This window comes from Strongylocentrotus purpuratus, unplaced genomic scaffold (genome assembly GCF_000002235.5).
Source record: "Strongylocentrotus purpuratus isolate Spur 01 unplaced genomic scaffold, Spur_5.0 spur5_scaffold_1, whole genome shotgun sequence".
Taxonomy (NCBI): Eukaryota; Metazoa; Echinodermata; class Echinoidea; order Camarodonta; family Strongylocentrotidae; genus Strongylocentrotus; species Strongylocentrotus purpuratus.
Window position 1 is genome coordinate 8,106,105 of NW_022145594.1, and position 24,128 is coordinate 8,130,232.

The following is a 24,128-nucleotide window of genomic DNA, read 5'->3' on the forward strand; positions in this document are numbered from 1 at the left end:
TCATGTTCTTAGATTTAACGCTTCTAGATCCCCTGTAATAACCAAGTACACCATTGGAGGTACCGTATTACAGGAAACCCCCTCTCACTCGTACCTTGGGGTAGAGATATCCAATGATCTAAAGTGGGATAAACATATTTCTAACATAACATCATCTGCAAATAAGGTCAATGGATTCATCCGTAGAAACCTTATATCATGTACTAAACAAACTAAATCCTTAGCTTACACAACCCTAGTCCGTCCAATTGTAGAATATAGTTCTAGTGTCTGGGACCCATACACCAAAGAACATACGCAGGAAATTGGCAAGGTTCAAAGAAGGGCAGCCAGAATGGTATGCAATGACTATAGGCAAACTACCAGCGCGACAAAATTAATGGTGGGGTTAGGATGGGACTTGCTTTCTATTCGAAGGAAAGTTTCGAGGGTCTGTATATTGCACAAAGCCTTGGGGGGCACTTGGCCCTGCCGGTGTCGGACTACCTGCGTCCAGCTACACGAGCCACCAGACGTACCTCAGGAAACTCCTTCATCCAATACTCCACCCGCACCAATTGTTTTAAACACTCCTACATTCCACGTACCATTAAGGACTGGAACTCACTACCCTCCGACATCCAAAGGACCACGAACATCGACACCTTCAAACTCCAAGCAACCAACTTTTTCCGCAACCAAGACTCAAGCAATAATAACTAAACAAGCATAGTGCGCACCCCCTCATCCTCCTCGCTTGGTTCCTTACGGAACGTTGAGGAGTATACCAGAAGAAGAAGAAGATCATACTTAATAGCTCAGGTATATATCAACAGTCACGTTCACGTGTAACACCATGCAATAATTATGCTTGAAATCTAGTTAGATGCTCAGAAGAAAACTTTATTAGTTGATACATAATTAAAAATATTGATACGTTGCGTTTAACTTTTAATACGGAACTTAAAAAGATTGATACATGGTCTAAAACAAATAAATTAAAATTGAATGCACAAAAACATGCTGTGTGTTATTTCAGCCAGCTCCCAAATATTAATACATCCTGTATGGAAATAAGTATCAACCAACTAAAAATATCGATAGTAAATTCTACAACTTTTTTAGGAGTAAGAATTGACAACAAAACTGACTTAGAAAGAACATTTACATTATGTATCATGTCAAATATCTAAAGCTTTTGGTGCAATGAACAGAATTTAAAAAAATTGTACCTTCTAATATTCTTCTTAACCTGTATAATGCCATGATTCTACCTTATCTTATTTATTGTAATATAGTGTGGGGGGAGATTGTGCTAAAACGTATTTAAATCGAATTTTAATTCTTCAGAAACGTGCTATACGAATTATATTCAACTTTAATACATCCTTCCCCCCACACTGCTCTTGTAATTAAAAACATAGTATTTTAACGATTTATGATATAAAATATAATTTATGATATCTTCATGTTTTCTTACTCTAAACAAAGTTTCCAGACGATTGTTTTATATGCAATAGAAATGTGACTAATTATGAAACTCGCCAATCAAATCTTTTCCACCTACCAATGTTTACTTATGACTTCTCAGGAATAACAATTATTTATGCCGGACCACAATTATGGAACAAAATGCCTAAAGAACTTCAAATATGCCCAACAGTATCAATTTTTAAAAGAAAGTTTAAGAAATATCTTTAACTGAATATATATATATAACTAGGATTATTTTTACATAAATGCCTTTCATTCTGTTTTTATTTTTTGTAATGGATTTGTCTGGTTAAATTCTATACATTGATGTTTTGTGTTATTTTAATCTTTGTATTTCTTTCTCGTTTTTAGTAATTAAAAAAAAAAATTGTTATAAATGTTATTATCATTGGGAATAACCTTGATAGGCCATTTGCCTCTTTTTACCCACCACATTACGATTTAAATTGAAGATGTTTCATTTTAACGTTTGTTATTATATATATATATGCATATAAATTGTACTTGTGCTTTTTTAAATCAGATGTGGAAATAAAACTTGAACTTGAACTTATCAGTACATGAGACTACCACCGTAGCATATATATATGTATACATGAATGCATGCCTGATATATTCATTTAATAACATATTTTTGATATTTATACAGGGTCGCACATTCCTCCAAATATGTTTGGTAACAATTCTATTCAATAACTATCATCAATGAAAACATAACAACAACAATAAACTTGATAAGCAGAGTAAGTCGGAGAGTGTGTAGAGGGGGGGGGGGGGGGGCATTACACATGATTTAACAAAAACGGAAATATATATGTCCAATCGGGAACGCCTCACTGAACTCAAATTACAGATTCTTGCTCATAGGCGAGGAAACGTGATAAGATTGATGTTTTTAAGTATTTAACAGGAGTATATAATTCACAACATAATTATTTTTAGCTGACACAGAGGAGGTCATGATGGCATAAAATGAATCTAGACAAACAGTACTCTCGGCTTGATATGAGAAAGGATTTTGTTACTAACATAATTGTGTATTGGTGGGACAGTCTGCCTGAATATGTTATCTCAGCAACTTCTGTAAAGTGTTTACAAAATATACTAGACAAATACTGGTCTAAAAACCACGATCTTGTCTATTCGGAGCCTGTAGTAGCTGTAGAAGCTGGTAATTGATATTGCAAGTTTTCACACATTTTTGTCCTTTCCCAGTTATTCAATTGTTTAATGACGTTAGGCCCAGTGAATCAATAGTTTTCAGTTAGTGTAAATTCCCCCAAGACTCCATATATATCGAGAAATATTTAATTACAATTCATTTTTTGTGTGAACAATAGATTTATTTCTATAAGTACGTCGCGATTCCGATTTCAGTCGATACAAAAATAGGAGCATTTTGCACGTGTAAACCATACAATGTCCTGTTCATTTTTTTCTTCGAGCAGAGGGACATAATTTAAAATTCAGATTCTTGAACGTGCATTGAAAATTGTTATTTTGACTGTAGTGTCGAGGTCTTTATTTTAAAAAAGGAACGCACTTGTACAATGTCATGAAGAAAAGATGAAAAGGATTAGAAAGAGTATACACACGAAAACACTGCAACGAACTATTAAATACAAAAATGCGACCTTTTCTAGTATCGACTTCAGTAAAATGTATTTTTTAAATACAATTAACTGTTAAAATATGGGTTTGCTAATCCTTTATGTATCGCTTTCAAAGAAATAATTTGATTTAATTTCTTTTCTTCTGGGATAATGTACTACTTTTCCTCTCTTAATCTAGGAGATCCGGGCTAAGGAAACGCGTACACTAAATTGCGACTCAGTTCATTTCTCCGTTCAGTTTAGTTATATATTTTACAAATTTTACGTTCACATTCATTACATAAATCATTCTCATATCACGAAAAAAATGGAAGGCCATGTAAATAATAATAAAGTCAATTAACATAAGGAGATATACAGTAGATACAATTGAATGGTATTTTAACTGAAATTAGACAAATATATATATAGTGAAAAATGGGAGAATATAGAAAATAAACTAAGCTTGTGAATCTCTTGTATAAATAAGAGCATCTATTGAGCATCTAAATTATGTTCATCACACATGAATTGAGGCCCCCTCAAGCCGCTCCTATGTTCATAGGAGGATAAATCATCTCCATGGCCTTGCGATTCTTCACGCCCCGGTGAAATTCTCTCACTTTAAAACAAAAGTGAATTGTAACGGGAGAGAAATAAAACAAACACAATTATCAAAAGGAATTGATGCTTATATGAGAGGTAATTCACGGCGTAAAAAAAAACTGTCAGGCATTACGCCATCGCTTGGAAAAATCATCTTTCAGTCAAAATAAATACCAACTTCCGACCGAAATAATGACTTTAAGGAACAAATGGATTCATAAAAAAAGGTGAAAAGGTAAGGGAAAAAAAAGAGCTTATACTTCTTGAAAGTTCTTTGGTATTTGCGGTCTTTTAAACAAAATAGTGCATGGTAGACCCTTAGACCTTATCAAAAGGAATTGATGCTTACATGAGAGGTAATTCACGGCGTAAAAAAAACTGTCAGGCATTACGCCATCGCTTGGAAAAATCATCTTTCAGTCAAAATAAATACCAACTTCCGACCGAAATAATGACTTTAAGGAACAAATGGATTCATAAAAAAAAGGTGAAAAGGTAAGGGGAAAAAAAGAGCTTATACTTCTTGAAAGTTCTTTGGTATTTGCGGTCTTTTAAACAAAATAGTGCATGGTAGACCCTTAGACCTTAAATAGTACGTGCCATGAAAATTTACTCTGACTTTCTTCCGTAGTATGCCAGAAAGAATTTTCATGCAATTGTGCTATATATTCCTATTTAAGTAGACAAACAATTGTCATCTTTTAAGAACTCCCACCGTTTACCAAAAAACAAAAAAAGTAAATAAAATAAAAACCACTTTTAAGATACAAATCCTCAAACAACCTGTATAACGAACAAGCTGAAAGTTATCGGGCACACAATCATAATTCTTGTTGGAGTGTGAAAATATAATGCCTGTACTTACTTTTGATGAGTGATATGACGTTGGCCACCATCAACAAGCCTATGATGACCCCCGCAACAATGATTGATGTATTATCATATGTGTCACATCCATCCTCTGAAAATAGGAAAAAGAAGTAATTTATGTGTGTTGTTTATCAAACGCAAAAATATCGAGTGCCATTTGACCAATTCTCGATACAATATACCCATCTTGGTCTAACAAATTTTGAGAGTCTATATAAGCAAAGAGTTTGAAACAACAATAATTTCTCTAATGTAGTTGATAAAAAAAGAATTCACTCAACCAAAGACTCCAAATTTGTCTGGGAGAGGTCTTTTGCTACTAAGAACATTCATGTGCCTTATTCAATAATCAATAACATTATAACAATTATATTTCAGAGCACCATTTATGACGGAGATACTCTGTTCATCTTTATGCCTATTATATTTTTCCTATTAAAGAAAAACAAATAATCGAGTTTCTTCTCTTGCACAATTACCGATAATAATGTTTTACCTTGTTAAAAGAATGTGAATATGGTAAAGATAACGAGATTATATAACCACTGTAACAGGGATATCCACGAACTATATATATTAAAAGTCAGTTTTTGTTAACAGGCTTCCTACTCAATATGAAATAAACTCGTCATAATCATAACCTGTTGTAAGAGGTGCATTCATAAAATGGTATAATCTTTAATGAGTATTTTCGAGCAAACTATCGTACCTCACGTTTTCCCCCATTTCCTTCATCTTTCCGAATGCTCTCAATTTTTTTCGCAGTGTCATTAAAGCTCAACATTAACGAGAAACCTTGGGGAAGTCGAAGATTTCTTTGAAATATTGAAATTATAGATGCCTTTTATCAATACAAACTAGTATATTGGCGGCGCAATGTACTAGAGGCTTAAGAAACTTGAATAAAGGGCAGTAAAGCAACAAGAATTGGATGTTCTAATTTGGTTATTGAACCCTTTAAACATAACATATTTCATAAACGTTATCCTATATTGCTGCGCAAAGTTACGAGATCCTGCGTGACAAAGTAGTAAAGAGTAAAGCGACAGAGCTTTAGTAAAATTTGCACTTTTTGTCCTCCAAAAGCTCTATTTATAATGCACTTAACCTGCATATTCTTTATGCCCTCCTCTCTGTTTGCTCCCGCTTCAAGTGCTGCCTAGGGCATATGCCCCCTTTGCCCCCGGAGGTGTATTTTTGTTAATATATATATCTACACGCAAGCGAAGCGATTTTTTCCGACCCGGAGGACCGCCACTGAATGGGAAAACCCTATGGTTATAGCCTCTCCTGCTCGGTTAATGAAACGGTATGGCAGGAGTAGACTTGAATTCGATTTTCTAGCTCGGAAAGACAAACAAACACACATGCTGACCATATACACACACTCACAAGAAAGAAATCGAACAGACGAAAGATTGCCTTTCTCTAAAAGTTACCCTGAGACTTAAGGGGGGGGGGGGGGGGGTTACAGGGAAGTGGTAGTATACTCATATTTGACCAACTTCCACAGGAAGTTGCAAGGATAACCATACACAACCATATATGCATGGAAAGGTTATATATCAAGGACGATTATGATTGTAAAAATGTTCACCATTAAACGCTAACTAGCATTAAATTATGCAAATTAGCCAATATTTTTAAATCTTTGGCTCAACTGAATACAATTCACACAAGAAAGCTGATTTTTGTCACATATATGTTCTTTTAATATTTCCCTAGGGTTTAAATTATCAACATGCATTTTTTTCCTTTTTTTAATGATCTAATGAATATGTAATTTATTTAGTTTTTTATCATTTCGGAGCTTTTTATCTATTCATGACATTATTACAAGAAAATTAAAACATTTAATGGAGATCTAAATAGATCACCTCGTAGAAACACATTTCATCAAAAAACATGTTAGGTTTGAACAAAATCAGACATCCCACTCTTGAGTTATCCTATTTGGAATTCGGACAATCAATCAAAAAACGAATTCCTAGAAAAATAAAGAGAAAAATAAGCTCACTTTTTCGAATTTTTCTGAGACACAATACAAATTATGAAAATACAATATAGAGAAGACGATAAATGTTACGTTTTTTAAAACTTAAATTGATTTTTTTTTATTATGAAGTTTTCTCATACTTTCAACAATTGATATTTCCATTATAATGTTTGTATTTGTACAAAGAAAAACAAAAGTAATTAACTTAATTGACATAAAAATAAATATATTGTCTTAGATTCTTTGTTCAAGGTCACGCATGAAAAGTTTGCTCTAACTACCAAAACCGCTAATTTTATAGCTTTCTCTCAATTTTTTCATGCTGATTTTTTTTTTTTTTTTTTTAATATGGAAACAAAAGTATGTAGTTTCAGAATATGACAAAATCAGAATCTTGTTATATGGGTCGAATTTTCATCATTTTTGGCCAAAACTCCCCCTTAAAGCTAGATAGAATTATGATCGACAAAAATGATATCGTCTTGAAAACACTCAGAAAACGTTAGAACTAGAATGAATAAGACATAGGCCTAATAATATTATGTTAACGAGCTAAGCTGTCCATGTTAATCATTCAGTACCAAATAATCAAGCAAAACTTGAGCCAGATGCAAATAAGGGTACGCTTAGACAAAAATTAATTACATATTGTCTATTGTCACGATTGTTTTCTCTAAAATATTTGTCTTTATATTTTACTTTAATTCAAAACATTTTTTTCCAATGTTGTTTCTTTTCTCCTAATTATATTTTATCAACAAATTGAGAGTTTTGGTAGACATCTCGGATGTAGTATAGCAATCTGGACACATGACGTATAGGAAAAGATAATTACGATAAGAAGGATAAGAATAATAATAATAAAAGTAATTATACTAATGAAAACAATATAAATAAAAGCAATAATAATAAAAATAATAACGATAATAAATATATTAGTAACAACACCAATACTAATAATGAATATAATGATAACAATAATAATCATTATGATACCACTGCTATTACTACGACTATTGCTACTACGAAGAAGAAGGGGAAGGAGATGAATGCCAGCGATATTACTGATTATTTTCTCTATGACCGAGGCATACACGTGTGCGCATTTTATACTCCGTGGTAAGAAGGAAGTAAGCAAGGGAAAGGGAAGGCAATGGAGAGAGAGAGAGAGAGTATAGCCTGGGTTCAAATTCAATTTTCGTAAACCCGATACTGATGATCAAGTATCTGCCACGTGATTGCCTTGTGACACTAACTAAAAATAGTACCTGGGTGACGTATATTGTCATTCAATATTGCTAGAATAGCATTGCAGAGACAATGAACAAATAAGAATAATAATGCAAGGTCGATAGCCATGATAATTTTAATTTCTATCTCTCTGTGCTAAATAATCCGAACAATAGAATCAACCGAGTGGAATAAACTGTCATAGTAGTATTAAATAGCAGCAATGACAAACGATTATCGCTAAAATTCAGAAATCGTTGCTTAGATTGCTTTTCCCTTAAAAAATATCATGCGACATGAAGCTAGATAGAACTATGATTGAAAACAAAAAATGATAATTTAAAATAATTTAAATAATGAAACAGTCTGAAAACATTATAACTAAAATGAATAAGATATGTGCGATTATGTAAAAGGTAATACAAAGTTTTGGTATGGGGTCATGAATTTGGTTCAAATGAACATATTGGAAGCATATGCGATATGACAATATTCAATGATCGTTGTCGCGGTTGAAATCCGAGTCTAAAGTGATGAAATTAGCTCCCTCTCAAGACTAATACTACTTTAGCTCTAAAACAATGTTTATCGACTACAATCGACCGATTTTCTAGTCCCGTTTGAAAATTATATATCAGAACTGCATATTCTGAGATTTTCATGGTCGCAGCTACATTGTAGTTTGGCCTCAGGCGCAATTTGAAATATTTGAAATTTAGCGGGAGCACCGGTAAATGTTGATTTATTCAATTTCTCGAAAGCAGAAGTGTTTTAGGGACTAATTTGTCTAATGCTTATACATCCACATGAGCATTCAAATAAATCAACATTTGAAAGAATTACTATCCATCAAATTTTCAAAATTTCCCAAAACTTTGCATTACCTTTAAAGAATTGATTTTTTCTATGTTAATCCTGCAGAACCAAACTACCAAGTAACATTCGAGCCAGATGCAAATGAGGGTAAGATTAAAGCAGCCATTTATGACATATTGACTATTGTCATGATTTTCTTCTCTTCTTATGTTGTATCTATGTGTTACTTTAATTTAAAACATGTTTTATAATGTTCCTTCTTTTCTCTTAATCATATTTTAATAAAACCAACTTTAAAATCTGAGGTCATCGATATTGTGTCATCTTTGAAACAATGTAAATATAGTTGTTCTGATATTCACCAACAATCATAAAGGACTCCATTCACCTTTTTATTGATCCCTTATATAAAATCATTAATATCTCTTTATCTCAGGGAGTTGCTCCTGATAAACTCAAGGTAGCTAAAGTGGTACCAGTGTTTAAAGAATGTAATCGTAAAAATGTCCTTAATTATAGGCCAACCTATTGTTACCATTTTCTTTTTTAATGTTTGAGAAAATAATTTATAAACGCTTAAAAGAGTTTTTATAGTGATGCCATCTTGGACAAAATCTTGACGAATCTCCCTGACCTGTATAGTGAACCAGTAGTCTATTCACCAATTGCGTCTAGTGACCATCGTGTTGTTGTTGTCCGTCTCCACGACGATGCAATTCAGCTTGTGAAAGCCACGAAGTTGAAGCTTCGGCCGTTTCGAGATTCATCTATTCGAATGTTTGGACAGTGGATCACCGAATTTGACTGGGCCGAGCTAAACGCTGCTGATGATATAGATGAAATGGTGGAGATTCTCCACAGTGGACTTCTGGTGCAGTATAAACGTTGTTTCCCAGAGATATCAATCAAAAGAAGAGAGAGAGACAAACCGTGGTTCAACGAGAACATCCGCAGCTTGATCGAACAACGAACTAGCACACAACAGTGAAGATCTAGATCGCTACCATCAACCAGGGTATGTGAGTTACGGAACAGAGTTCAACGTGCCATTAGCCGAGCTAAATCTGTATATTTCCACAAGAAGATGGAACATCTCAAGAGTTCGGAGCCAGGAAAAATGGCACAGACAAATAAGATCCCTGATGGGAATGAAGAAGCAGCCGTCGTTCAATATTGGTCGTGCTGATAAATCAAATCGCCAACTTGCAGATGATATTAATTTGCATTTCTCTTCAATTTGCAACACGCTACCCCCTTTCGGCATATCTTCCTGCATCTACATCTCCACCGCTTATTCGCGAGCACCAAGTCTGCAGTCGTCTTAAACACCTCAACGCCTCAAAGGCACCTCATCCTAATGACGTTCCTACTCCCATATTTAAGGATTTTGCGCCGGAAATTTCAGGCCCTCTTACCTTGATCTTCAATAAGTGCCTGAAGAAGGGATATTTCCCCAAAAAGGGGAAGTGTGCATCTGATAGGGCGATTCCGAAGTCCCCACGTATTACAGGTTTTGAACAGCTTCGACCTATCTCTATCACGTCTGTTCTTGCCAGAGTTTTCGAGAGTTTTCTTGCCAACTGGCTTATGGATGATCTTAAACCCCACATTGATCCGTTGCAGCTCGGCAATATAAAAGTAAGTTCTGTCAACCACTACCTTGTATCTATGTTGGATGTCATCTACAAGAATCTTGAGCAACGAGGATGGTATGTCAACATTTGTACTATTGATTTCACCAAAGCATTTGACCTTGTCAATCACTCCAAGGTTATTGAGAAGTTGATCCAACTGAGAGTTGATGCTTCAATACTGCCCACTGTGTGTAGTTGCAATGACGACCTTCGTCATTGCCTTGTTTTCGTTCACATTCTGCCCCATTAATATTCTCCTTTTCCTTGTTTTCCTTATCGTCAGGAAATCGCATTCGTTTTGCACGTAGTGCTTGTGATTCCTAGTTAGGTGCTTTCCTCATATCCTTTTCCTTTCAAATTTCATAGGCATAGTCTCTAACATCTCATCAAGGTCACTACATTCTTCGATTCTCGAAATCACTCATGCATAACCATCCAGGCGCCATTTTGTCCGTTTCTGGTCCATTTTAAGGCCTTTCTTGCTTCCTTCCTATCTCCACTTTCCTAGATCCTACAACCTTCCAACAAATTCCTCTAGATAGTCCAAGAGATGTTCTTTAATCTGCGACGCATAACCTGCCCTTCAAAATGCCATCTTCGTACTCAAAATTCAAATCTGAAACCGACTCCGTCAAAAATCTCTCAAATTCTTGAAAAATTGACCCCTAAATAATCTAAAACTGCCATAACTTTCTCATATAAATTCCGTTTTGTATTTAAATCTCACAGTATCTTTATCTCAAATTGCACATAGCCATGCCAAATTTCACGCTCCAATGGCTTTGTAAAACATAAATAGCGCCCTCTAAAGTTCTGGGAATTGGCTTTCTTTCTGTGGCCGTATCTCTATTATGGCTTGGCAAATCCGTACCCTTTTTTGGATTTAGATACTTGAAGATATGCCCTTTCCAGCCATATACAAAATTATATACCCTAACACTGACCGACTTTGAGAAAAATGCCCTCCAAATTCGCCATTTTCACGAAAATTCCAAAATAACTTCAACTTGCTCTAAAATAGCGATCTTTATACCTACATCAGTGAAACTTGGCACACATATGTATCCATATACGTGACAACTGTCTGCCAAGTTTAATACATTTTAATGCTCTCGTTGCAAAGTTATCGCCAACAATGATGAATTTACTATGCATTACGTAATAGCGCGTTTAATGCGTGCAATATATTGCGCGGAGATAACAATGGTGTCAAACTGACAGCAATGAAGTGTCCTTTCGAATGATACCAAGTATAGTATATGTTCACACAGAAAATTGTGAGTAAATCGCATTTGAACAAAGGTCACTACACGAATTCCGCCGAGTTTCCGCCCGAATCTAACAAGTATCGGCTATGACATCATTTTTTCAGACTACTTTTCGCCCCTTAAACGTCCTTTTTTTTCTTGAAAATTTGCAGTGACATGCCGAGTTCCAATACGCAGGGCACCTCGTGGCCGGATTTCTAAAATTGGTCAAGGGGGCCATTAAAGACGCCATTTTGTCCTATAAATCTATTTTACATCACGTGTTTCGATAGGATTATCATAGAAAAAAAGAGAGAAGTTTACAATAACCATGAAACTCTCTTTCTAATGATACCAAATACGGCCCGTAAAGAGGCATAAAGAGAAGGAGAAAAAGACAATTTAACGCCGGCCATAATTCAGATCCTGTACCTTCTCCGCCCATGCATTACACGCAATGTCTATGGGGGCATATCGGGTTCACGCTTTTGGCCCCCAGAACGATCTTTATTTCAATGATGAACATGCACCAAATCCCATTGGTTTTTGCACGCAGTGCTTGCGAACCCTTTCTAGGTTCTTCCCCCTATCCCAATTTCTTTCAAACCTCGTAGGCATAGTCACTACCATCCCACCAAGGTCTCTGTTGAGGCCTTTCTTTCGCCCTACATATCTCCAATATCACAGAAGCTACAGACTTCGTACAAATTGCTCTGGATAGTCCGAGAGAAGCTCTTTCGTTTGACACATAGAAACATGGCGTCATTGCACGCACATCGTTGTGACACGATTGCATTTCTAGTTTCCTTTCCGACCGTCATCGGGTGGTTCGACATCAAGACCTGACATCAAGCCCAAAAAGCCTCGCATGCGGGGCACCTCAGGGTACACAGTTGGAACCAATCCTATTCCTTGCCCTTGTTAACGATGCTGCCCTAACGTCAACATACCGATGGAAGAATGTTGACGACTTAAGTTTGGTGGAGGTTTTGCCTAAAAAACAACAGCAAGGTTCCTTACAAGAGTACGTTGATGAGCTCGGTGAATGGTGCGCCATTAATGACGTGACGCCAAAGCCCGAAAAATGTAAGGCCATGCAAGTGTCTTTCTTGAAGAATCCTCTTCCCCGGTTGGACATCACCATCGCAGATGTTCATCTTGAACGTGTTGATTCCCTGACTCTCCTTGGTGTTGTGATCCAATCAGACCTGACATGGGACAATCAGGTCCAACAGATGATCTCACGAGCTGCGCGGAGACTGTACATTCCGTGTGTTCTCAAGAAATCTGGAGTCAACACGCACGATCTTGTAACCATCTACAAAACGTATATCCGACCACTGATGGAATTTGGTGTCCCTGTCTGGGGCTCCGGCATTACTAATACCCAGAGTGATAAAATCGAACGAATCCAAAGACGTGCGCTATGTTTCATCGTGTATCTAACTGACCTCTCCTACACACAACGGCTCACTCGTTTCAACTTGCCTATGTTGTGTGAACGCAGAAATGTTCTCCTTCTGCGCTTTGGACGTGGTCTCCTCAAGTCTGAACGGCATCGTGACATGCTACCTGCTACTTGTCAATGCGCCTCTCGCCACAGTTCAACACTTAGAAGTGCTCATCTACTAGACCTACCGCGTTGTAAAACCCAACGATAATAGGAACACTGCAATCCCGTTTTAAACACGAATGCTCAATTCTTCCATGTAGTTTTAGCTTTTTACCCCATGAATGCCTACTATAGGCCTACATGTTTTCAGTAACATGATATATATATATACATGTGCCCTGAATATACACGTGGCTTAAATTCTTAAAATATATATTTGTGTAATACTCATGTTCCAACATATATTAATGAAACAACTTTATTCCTTTTACATGGTTTTATGCACCCATTTCAACTTTTTACTTCATAGCATACATATATATATATATATAGAGTACAATAATGCCAGAATGAGACACTGAGTTTAATTTAGATATTTCTACACTTTCTTACACATTATTTACACACGCTTGTATCTTTAGATCTTCTGCAGGTGCCCATTTCATTTCTTAATTTCCAACTTTCTTCATATTTGCTAATAGAGTTGTTTATTTTTAAAAGATGTAAATCCGATATTATCACTATGACGTTTTATATATCAATTTATGTTAATTGTGTTTAAAATGTAAAGCCTCAAAATCTTAATGTTATGAGAAAAGAAAATTAAATGCTTTGTCCATTCTCTCTGTTTTATCTTCTTTTCCCCCACTCGTCCATGTATGTAAATTCGATTTGTTTTATGTATGATGTGCAATATATTGAAGTTTCCATTATTATTATTGTTAATTTATTCCTTGAACTAATATGTGATCGTTTCCATATTGATGTACATGTATTTGTAATTTCTCTTTATTTCTTTGAACTTTGTAATCTTTGTTTGTATCAGTCTCCCGACTGTTTTAACATGGAATTTTGACACAATAAACCGAAATGAATGAATGAATTATCTAAAAAGAATATCTTGATTCCTCAGCAGTATGGTTTTCGTAAGCCCTTCTCCACACAAATGGGTGTGTTAAATTTATTTAGTGATATGATAAAAGCTATTGATGGAGACAAGTATTGTTTGGAGATATTCGTAGATCTATCTAAGGCGCTTGATACCATGGAACATAGCATCATCGTCAGGAAACTTGAGCATTATGGAATACGGGGTGTAGCATTGTTTTGGTTCCGAAGCTATTTGTTTCACATGACTCAATTTGCTGTGGTGGATGGTACTAGTTCCCAACTTGCTTCTTTTAAATATGGTGTACCTCAGGTTTCTGTGCTTGGTCCCCTCTTAAATCTATATAAATTATATAATACACTGATCAACTTTATTCTCATACTCATTTTTTGCTGATGATACCACTCGCTGCTGGCTGATAAGAAGGCTGAAGATTCATTACTTATTGCAAATCAAGAGACTCAAAAACTTTATGCCCGGTATTGTTGTGATCAGTTATTGTAGAATGTTCAACAGACCAATTGTGTTATTTTTCGCTCAAAGGGTAAAAAGGTTCTAGATGGTGATAACTTTCTTAATGCTGAAGGCCATGATGTTGCGCTAAGTTAAAATGTTAAGTTCTTAGGGTTTACTATGGATGAGCATGTGTCTTACCTTCAAATGTGTCAGATATCCACTTAGTTGACACTGTACTTGTTATGTACTCCATCGGGCTGTCAGTGGTTATCTCATGCAGGTCAAAAGAGCCTACTTCATGATAGTGTAAGTAGGAATAGGAACATTCTACTTGAAATACCCTCTTGTCTTGAGGTACTCTGCAACAGACCGATGTCGTGTACGTTCCGTCTTCATTCAGAACTGCATGGATCTCAGTACTGTCAGGACTCCCGTCGAATTCGAACACCGGGTATAGTACTGGCTTCACGTGCTCAACAGTGCAATGAAGAAGGTTCGAATCCTTGTCTAAAGTTATCTCCGGGTTCTTCTGAGGCAGAGCTAAACATGAAGAAAAAAAAAGAAGGAATAACTACAGTGAACTGTTATTTAGAAGACTTTAAACTTCCTGGAGTGAGATGAACATGTGACACGTTATCTTACTACCACAGATGTTCACAAACGTGAGTTCTACTGAAAATATATATGGATCCCTACGGTATTGTTTGCTTTTATGTTGTATCAAGGGACATTCTATTTATTCTTATTAGAAGGGGCGCATTTTTAGTGGTGATAATGTTTGTTAACATCGGTAGATATGAACAGTATAATGAGTCCGAAGTAAAATCCTGCACGCGTCGCTATCGTTTAAAGAGATGTACTTCCGTGTAAAATAGTTCATCCTGAATGATTAATGATTTTATAAATTGTTCTTCAATTCTTAATTTTACACTTTTTTTGCGGATGACACCAGTATTACTCTTTCGAACAAGAAAATCAGCACACTAATTCACCTGTTAAATAAGAGACTCCATAATGTTGTTATCTGGTTGCAATGAGATAAACTGTCTTTAAATTAAAAAAACAAAAAACAAAATATGTTCTCTTTAAAAGTTTGTAATGCAACCACAAGTTTTTATTCAAACTTCTTTAGGGGCTCCATGAATTATTGTATATGTATTTTAAAGGATGAAATCAACTGAATTGAATTGATTTGGAAGACCCCATGTCTTGCAAAATTAACTATTTATTCGTTTGCCCCTTGCTTTCCTCTCACCCCAGAATCTTTGAAAATGTTCTCACTAATTGTTTCTTTATGGCATTGTATTCCCCCTTTATTATCATCTACCACCTCATGTTGACTTTCTCTCTTTCCATCTTCTCTTCACTGCTCTATCCAACTCATCCGCCCCTACCTATCTTTGGTCCTCTTCTACTCTCTCGCTCTGTTGACATCCTCATCGTACACAACTTATTTCGTGTATCTTACAGAACTTAAGCTATTTTGAATGTATTTTTTTTTACCATTACTGTAACTGTAAGTAATTTTTATTATTTCTTTTTGTAATTTGATTTGTGAGCTTTTACCCGTGGAAAGCAAATTAGTCGAATGACTAATTTATCGATTATGGTTTTGCATGTTATATGTACATCTTTAGTGAGTTTGATATTCAAGCATTCATAACATTCTTGATCATTATCAGATCTTGTGTAAACGTTCACCAATCTGTGCCCCTGCTTTTTCTGCGTTCACTCAATTGCCGTTTAACAAAAATGACACTCACCATACATAACCGTACGGGTGAAGTAGTGTGACTCAATGAACAAGTCTCCACGTTCCACAGAGCACTTGTAGAGACCTTCGTCTTCCAATGTAGGCTTGTCAAAAACCAAGGAGAAAGTGGTAATGTCCATGTGGTAGTTCGGCTGGCTTTCAGTTCTTCCATCCTCCCACGATGCCAGACTGGCATCACCGTTTTCAAATGCTTCGATTCTCCTGCTTTTGTACCACTGTACTAGACGAACCTCGGGATCGTCTTCAATATGGTCACACGGGATTGATCCTAAGGTGCCTACTTCCAGTGTCTTGACTTCGAATTCCATTGCGCAAGTTATGCCTAGAGAAAAAAAGAATATGAGAAAACGAGCTTACGGGTGAGTACATTCATCAGCTTGATAAACAAATATCAGAGCCCAAAGTAGATATTCATTGATTAAAAAATAACTTTATTTTCATTGTTGCAAATTTGAAACTTTGATTCGACAAGGTATCAACATTCAATGCTTGGAAATATTCGAAGTAATGATTATTATGAATTATAAAACGCTTAAAGACAGCCCCGGCATATACCTGAATAGCTCTCCGAACGCTGCTGAGATGTGTGAGATCACAGGATAGACATGATTTGCACAAGCAGACGATGTCTACATCTCACTCATTTTCAGTGCCTGTTTGTGCATCTTCTCTTGAGTTCTTTCTCTTACTGCACTATCGTCAGACTAAATGTATAATCTATTGCCTCACTCTAAACCCCGCGCAAGATTTTAATTTGACGACAAATGCAGCGATACAAAAATAAATGAATCTATCGCTTGTAAACAAAATAAGACGCAATAAGAGCTGCACACACAGCGGTATGTTCGGCGTTTCAAGAGGGAACAAATGCCATCCTTTATATCATTCCGGGGGTTTTTCAATTTGAAAGTCTGGTTTCTTTGATCGTTAATTAACCCCTATCTTGTGTATTTACAAACGAATGACTTTAGTTATCAGAATCGGTTTCATATCCCATTTTGAATGGTTTGAAATGCCATCACATTTAAATGCACTAAACTCATTATATAATTTGAGAAATAATAGCTTTTCAATTATGTTCTTTCTATATGGAATGTCGTCTGCTTGGGCGGTGTTGGTCCATATAGTGACGTCATTAAAACATCGTTATTTTTTCTGGCGAATCTCTCGTATATCCCAGCTGCTATGAAGGTGGTTGTATTTGTATATTTATAAATCACCCTGATATGTAGTTGACCTAAAACTTGTACGATGGCCATCTGTTAGCTTACCATTTCCTAGTGATACATTAGTTGACATATTTGTGATTTCCTTTGAATTTCCACTTTAACAAATTAATCAGTAAACAGACATTATATGTGATACGTACAGATATGACCAACCGATCAAGTTTATAATCCTAAGACCTGTAGTTAAAAGCATTCCATTGAGCCCAAATCTGTATTACTTTTGTTATTGAAGCCTATAATCATCAGGGTCAGGCTTCCATTCAAACCTTACATTTTCACACATAATATATGGGCAATCCGCGCGCATTCACATAGACACACATTATATTCAAATTATCAGTTTAAAAAAAATCATATAAAAGTCTACAGTATCATACAATGTTTACAACATTTACAATTCTTGAAGTAGATCAATGTCGATTAAAAGTGAAACAAACTAATCTGTAATTTCTAAACAAAAATAAAAAAATCAATCTCTTTATGTACAGACTGCTCACTTGTTTATTAAATTGCAAATAAACATAGATATTAATCTCAAAATCATATAACAAAATAGCCTCATATTCATTCGAGGATAGCAAAACTTAATATGTGGAGATAAGATATGCGTATAACAATTTTGGTATCCCAAATTTCAATCTATAAGGTGTCCAAATGTTATTAGCCAAATATGTAATATTATTCATTCAGGCGTATATAACTATGGTTAGATGATATTTATCCTCTGTACATATATCGTTTAAGTGTGTCAAATTAAAGGCACTGGCTTATTTAACCAATATCATTATGCAAATGTGAAAGAACATCAGGGAAAAAATATTCCCAGAAAGGCATGGCTCTTCAAATGCCTCCATATTCTAAATTTGAAAAGTAACAGCTTAAATATGAGGCCTGATTTTTATGCCACATGTTTGTGTAGTCCCATATACATCTTTCTGTGTACAGTGATTGTTACGATACCAAGACCTGGCCAATTTTTGAACATGTGGATGGAATCAGGGACAAATGAGTTTCTAATGCAAACCCGCTTGGTACGGGGGACACAAAGGCGAACACCAGATCTATTGAAACTAAAATGACTGAACAAAGGATTGGTTGGATCTGTCATGATATGCATGATCTTAGCTAGTGAACCCTCACCATACAACTTTTCCATGTTGGGCAGTACAATACCAATGATTCTCTGAGCTTTTATCCGTGGTCTCTCAAGCGCTTTCTTACTGTTACATGTTAGGTTGCCATAAAAACTAATTAAATTAACAAGATAATGGACTGGATGATCGACTTATAAAACAACACAAGAATAGTATTATCTAAGTGCATTTTCTTGAGTTGTCTCAAGAAATATAATCTCTGATTAGCTTTCTTTGTGTGGCATGTTCATTGCTTGACCAATCCAGACAGTTTATTATGGTAGTACCCAAGTATTTATATTCCTTCACGTGTTCTACTACATCATCATGTATGGTGAGAGGTACATGGTCATCCGGTACGTTCTTACGGAAGTCTACGATAATTTCCTTAGTTTTTGATATATTGAGTTGCAAGAAATGTGAGTCACACCATTCCATAAAAGAATCAAGCACTGCGAAATAACAGTTGGCATCACCGGAGAGGTATCCTGTGATGACTGTGTCATCGGCGTACTCGATGAAAGTACAGTTGGCCTCCGTGCTAACACAATCACTTATGTACAGTAAACATAGCACTGGGATAATACACACTCCTGAGGCACACCAGTATTAACTACACGATCATCAGAAACGGTGTGACCCACTTTCACATGCTGGGACCTATTCAACACAAAAATCATGAATCACCGTAACAATCTGTGGGTGTACACTCATGTGTATTAGGGACTTTAAGATTTGCGTGGACTGATACGTGGTACTTCCATTCACGGCAGTGCTTTAACAGGACGTCGATCGTAGCATAGACCTATTGTCTTCGTGCGAATCTAAAAGTCCCTATTAACTTCCTTGAACGCATGTGGCGAATGATGGTATTGAATGCACTAGAAAAGTCTATAAAAACCGACCTACATGTAATGTACGTCCTAGGACTATCTAAGCGTGAATACACTTTATGCAAGAGAAGCGAAACTGCATCTTCCACACCCCTGTTTTGTCTGTATGCAAGTTGCATTGGGTCTTGGTGAAATGAAGTTTGCTTTAACAAACATTTCAAAATGATTTTCTCAAAACATTTCAGGATGCTGCATGTCAAGGCTATTAGTCTAAAATCATTATTCATTTCAATAGGGTTTTTCCCTTTGGGTATAAGTTTTCCACAATGTAGGGATTATCCCCCGTTCAAATGAGAGCTGAAATAGTCATTTAAAAACGCCTGCCAGCTGATCTTTACAGCTCTTAAGCACCTTATTACAAAGACGGTCTGGACCTTGGGCCTTGTTCACACCAATATTACCAACACTATTCTAACGTCATGATCGAATATAATTTAATGCCCCTAACATTATCATCGAATATATCATTATTAATTCGATTAATGAAAAAGTTTTCTTGAGAGAAGTCGTGTGTATCAAATCTACAGTAGAACTTGTTTAATTTATCGACAAATGTCTGACAAGAATCGAATTCAGGAACGAATGACTTTTGTTTGTAACCAGTTACGCGTTGTAGTGTCTTTCATGCGCTTATGGGATCATTTTCCTTAACGCTTTCCTCAATCTTATCTTAATAAATCTCCTTGTTTGAATCTACTTCTGTCTTGATCCTTTTCTGAACATTTCTAACCTCTACCCTGTCTCCAATGGTAAGCGCACGATCTTTTAATTTCAACAAGTCCTAAGTTCTTTGGAGACCCACGGTTTATTATTCGGAAATATTTTCGTCGTGACGCGCGGGATCTTTGCGTCTACACAGAAGTTGACGTAATTAGGAACGATAGGAGTATTGAAGGAGTAGGATTTGGGAGTAGAGAAATAAAACAAGTGTTGTATGCAGATGATATTATATTGTTTTTAAAATATATGAATTCAATTGATAGAGTGAAAAGAAAGTTATCAAAAACTTGAATTAAAGTGGATTGAAGATAAATATGGATACGACAAATTGTGTGTGATTGGGAGAGGTACATGTAAGTGATAGGCCGGGTTTACCTCTGTTCGGACATTAGGTACAACATATAAAAATCCTAGGGGTACATTTCGCACGTTATTCCAAAATAAACGCTGAATTGACCTATCAGGAAATGTTGAGCAAAATCAAAATACTAAGCGATTGGTGAAAGCAACGGGATTTAACGATGCTTGGCAAAATTGAATTGTTGAAAATGTATCTTGTATATTTTCAAAATTGAATTATGTTTCGTCTCTCATTTTTTCGAAGAAATTGAAAAGATTTCATTTAACATTTTATTTGGGGAAGGGGAGACAGAATAAAACGTTAAATATATTATATCAAGATTACTGCGTTGGGGGACTCAGAGTAACGAATTTCAAGGTATTTGTCAAGACTCAGAGAATAATGTGGATTAAACTGTTGCTCTATGGATAAAAGTAACCTTCGACCACTTTTTTTTTATTCAGATCACTGGGTGGTACCGTGGTCGAATTAAATTTCTTTGTAATTATGACATAAATAAAATTGACTTAAATGGTAGACCAGAGTTGTATAAAGACATGTTGAAAGCATGGCAACAATTAGATAAGTGCAGACATTAGGGAGAAAATAAGAATAATCCCGTTATTTGTAATAATAAGTGCATATGTCTTAGCAAGGGATTATTTCAGAAATGTATAATTCAAGCATGAAATATAAATCGTCAAACCAATCTTACAATCTAGAATTCAAAAGATCTTTTCAGCAATCAGAGAAGAATGGATACAAAGTGAGTTGAAGTGGACACTGAACATTTTGAAATAGAATTGATGATATTTAGATGTTTACAGAAACTATGTGATATAAAGTTTAGGCGGTTATATGATTACTTTATTGAAGAATTTCAAAAATATTACACATTACATGTAACAGAGAGTTACTGTAAATATCATGTTGGAATGAGGGAATTGAAAGAAACTTCCCAAGGATGAAATGTGCAATGTTATGTAATAAACTAAGAGAGTTTCAACACAAACAATTAAAAGGGGCTGTTTATACGAAAAGACAGCTCTTTAAATTTGGTTTTGAGTCAGAACAGTTGTGTTTCTTTTGTAGACAGGAAGTAGAAACGAATTATGAGACCACTTAAATTCAGAACTATATTTCAGACCCAGCTGCACAAGGCAGAGGTCCATAAAACATATGTTACATAGAGGGAAAAAAGCGTAGTAGTATAAACAAGAATAACAGCGAATCTGACAAAGAGTATAACAAACTAAACCATAGTTTCCATGTACACCATCTAAGAATGGACCAGTCAATTGATAAGGAGACGAACTGGAAGTAGCCTGTAGGGTCAAACGGCAAATGGTCATTAAATACTAAATGATAAGTAGACGAAACGATTATTAGAACATGTGGATAATAGACAGACTAGGCCTGGGTGTATACTACCGTGTGAGTAAAAAAAAAAAAGTTTACACTCAGAAAATTGCTAATTATTTTAAAAATCAGAAAAGTTATTATACATCTTATGAAAGAGTGTTTTATCCCAAATCATTTGGTATCATTTTTGTGTGGTATGTGTTAACGCTTGGATGAACAGGAGGCATTGTCTGCGAGAGTGCAACAATCGACTTGCGCCAAAGTGATGCCTACAGCATGTATTATGTTGGGATTAGCGGAGTGAGAGATGCATTGCATATGCTTTTTGTAGAAGCAAAGTCACACACGCACACACACACGCGCACACATGTTCGTTGCTATTTGATATTCGATATGTGATATGTTTGGCATTTTGTAAGGGATGTTATTTGGACCTGCAAAAACCGATTTAATACCCAAATCCTAATTGGTTTATTTAAACATCACATAAGCAACTTTGGCGCAAGTCGATGTTTGCACTCTCGCAAACAATGCCTCGTGTTCATCCAAACATGAACACATACCACACACAAATAATACCAAATGATTTGGGATAAAACACTCTTTCATAAGATGATTAATAATATACTGTTCATAGATGATTTTTAAAATAATTAGCAATTTTCTAGGTTCAAGCTTTTTGTTGGACTCACACTGTATATGAGAATTGGGTATTGGACGAACTGGTTGTACAACAGTACACCTATACATTTCAAAGTCTCATACACCTTCATTTGTTATAACTCACCTGCTACAAAAAATAAATCCAAGGACGCAAAGATCCTCAAGTACATTCTGGATAATAGTAGTATTCAACTGCAATATTCACCGATTCGGAGCACGCAATGCGTGTACATGCTACATCCGCTACTACATACTGTATACTGTCAAAGGGGTTCGAACTCTCAATTATGTATACAATCGTTAACGGTCGCGGTACGTGCGTATACTATCATACCGCGCACGGTGCTATCCTATGGAAAGCCGTTGAGGACATTATTTGTTTGGGGCATACTTATGGATCGCGGCATACGCATCTGACTTAGCAAATGTTTGCTAATTGCCCAATCAGCGCCTTTTATTTATCAAACGTTTGCACGGTGCGATAGCATACTAATGCCTGTTTCATACGTATGCTGTTTACTGCGCATACATATGTAATTGATCGACCGATCAGATACCTTGTATGTGTGTGTGGACGGTGGGTGAATGCAGCGCAGACAAGCAAAAAAATGCCGAGCACGCGGCGATCGACGCACATGGTACTCTAACCGTCAAGTATGTTCTAACGAAATAAAGATATCGATTGGATGATTTTTTTTTTTTTTTTAGATCTAGACCCTAGATCTATAGACCTATGATAAAAAATAAAAAATGGAACATTATTTATTGGGGGAGGGGGGGGGGAGTCTAACTTTACTAGTCTAGATGTCTATGTATAAATGAGAGCTTGAGTCTGGGGGACAAAAGGGGTTGCAGAGAGGCCCAGCAGTTGTTCTAATAATCAGAGTTTGATGAAAGGATTAGGCATATTAGGCATTCCAAAATTTCCAGGTCAGAAATCCTCAAACAGATTAAAATGGTAAAACTAGAGAAAGTTTCCAAAATTAAATTAATTTATCTCGACTATACATGTATATCTAGCCATGAGTATTGTTCAAACAGGATAGACTACAGGATATCACATTCTTGGTGGCTAATTCTTCTTAAAAGTGCATTAACAAACTGGCAAATGTAATTGTATTAATGATCTGAGTATAATTCCTTTCATTGCAGGATACTCTCCCTATTGAGTATGAATACCATCTCTGCTCGTTACTGATACACACCTTCAGTAGCAGAATTCTAAGGCATGTGAGTAGTTTGCAGGCACATATACAGAGTCTGAATCGTGAGACTACAGTAGGCCATTTCATGTAGATAGACTTCTCTCAGACATGATATCTTTCGTAAAGTGTCAAATTAGAGTCTGTGCTTGCAGACTAACATTGTGAGTGTTTGTGTGTCTGTGTCAGCTGTGAGCGAGCCCGAGCGTGCAGTAAATGATGTAATATTTATTTTCTTCTCTCGACCAATCACGTTGCTCATAAAGTCTCCCATAGCTGAATGGTTTGGGAATCGCAAATTCGCGTCCCGGCAGCGTCTTATTTTTTCGTACCACGGCGAGCCCAGATTCGTATTATATCATGAATATATATTACGCAGGGTCGGGAAAGT

General features: G+C 35.9%; 1 protein-coding gene across 1 annotated transcript; it reads right to left on the reverse strand.

The window, feature by feature from the left end:
• Positions 1-861: 861 nt before the first annotated feature.
• LOC100888240 lies at positions 862-22,805 on the reverse strand. The gene is made up of 5 exons (XM_030977601.1): positions 22,660-22,805; positions 16,185-16,517; positions 14,620-14,961; positions 4,537-4,632; positions 862-3,687 (listed from the first exon to the last, which is right to left on the reverse strand). Exons 1-5 carry the CDS (start codon positions 22,703-22,705, stop codon positions 3,608-3,610), a joined length of 897 nt encoding a protein of 298 aa, XP_030833461.1. The 5' UTR covers positions 22,706-22,805; the 3' UTR covers positions 862-3,607.
• Between the last annotated feature and the right edge of the window lie 1,323 nt (positions 22,806-24,128).

Bases quoted from the DNA above. Each gene is read 5' to 3' on its own strand.
- LOC100888240 (XM_030977601.1), bottom strand. From the start codon at position 22,705: ATGTACTTGAGGATCTTTGCGTCCTTGGATTTATTTTTTGTAGCAG. The intron at 16,518-22,659 runs GTGAGTTATAAC...TTTTTTCTCTAG, and splicing joins GGATTTATTTTTTGTAGCAG to GCATAACTTGCGCAATGGAA. The intron at 4,633-14,619 runs GTAAGACACATG...TCCTATTTTCAG, and splicing joins GATATCTGACACATTTGAAG to AGGATGGATGTGACACATAT.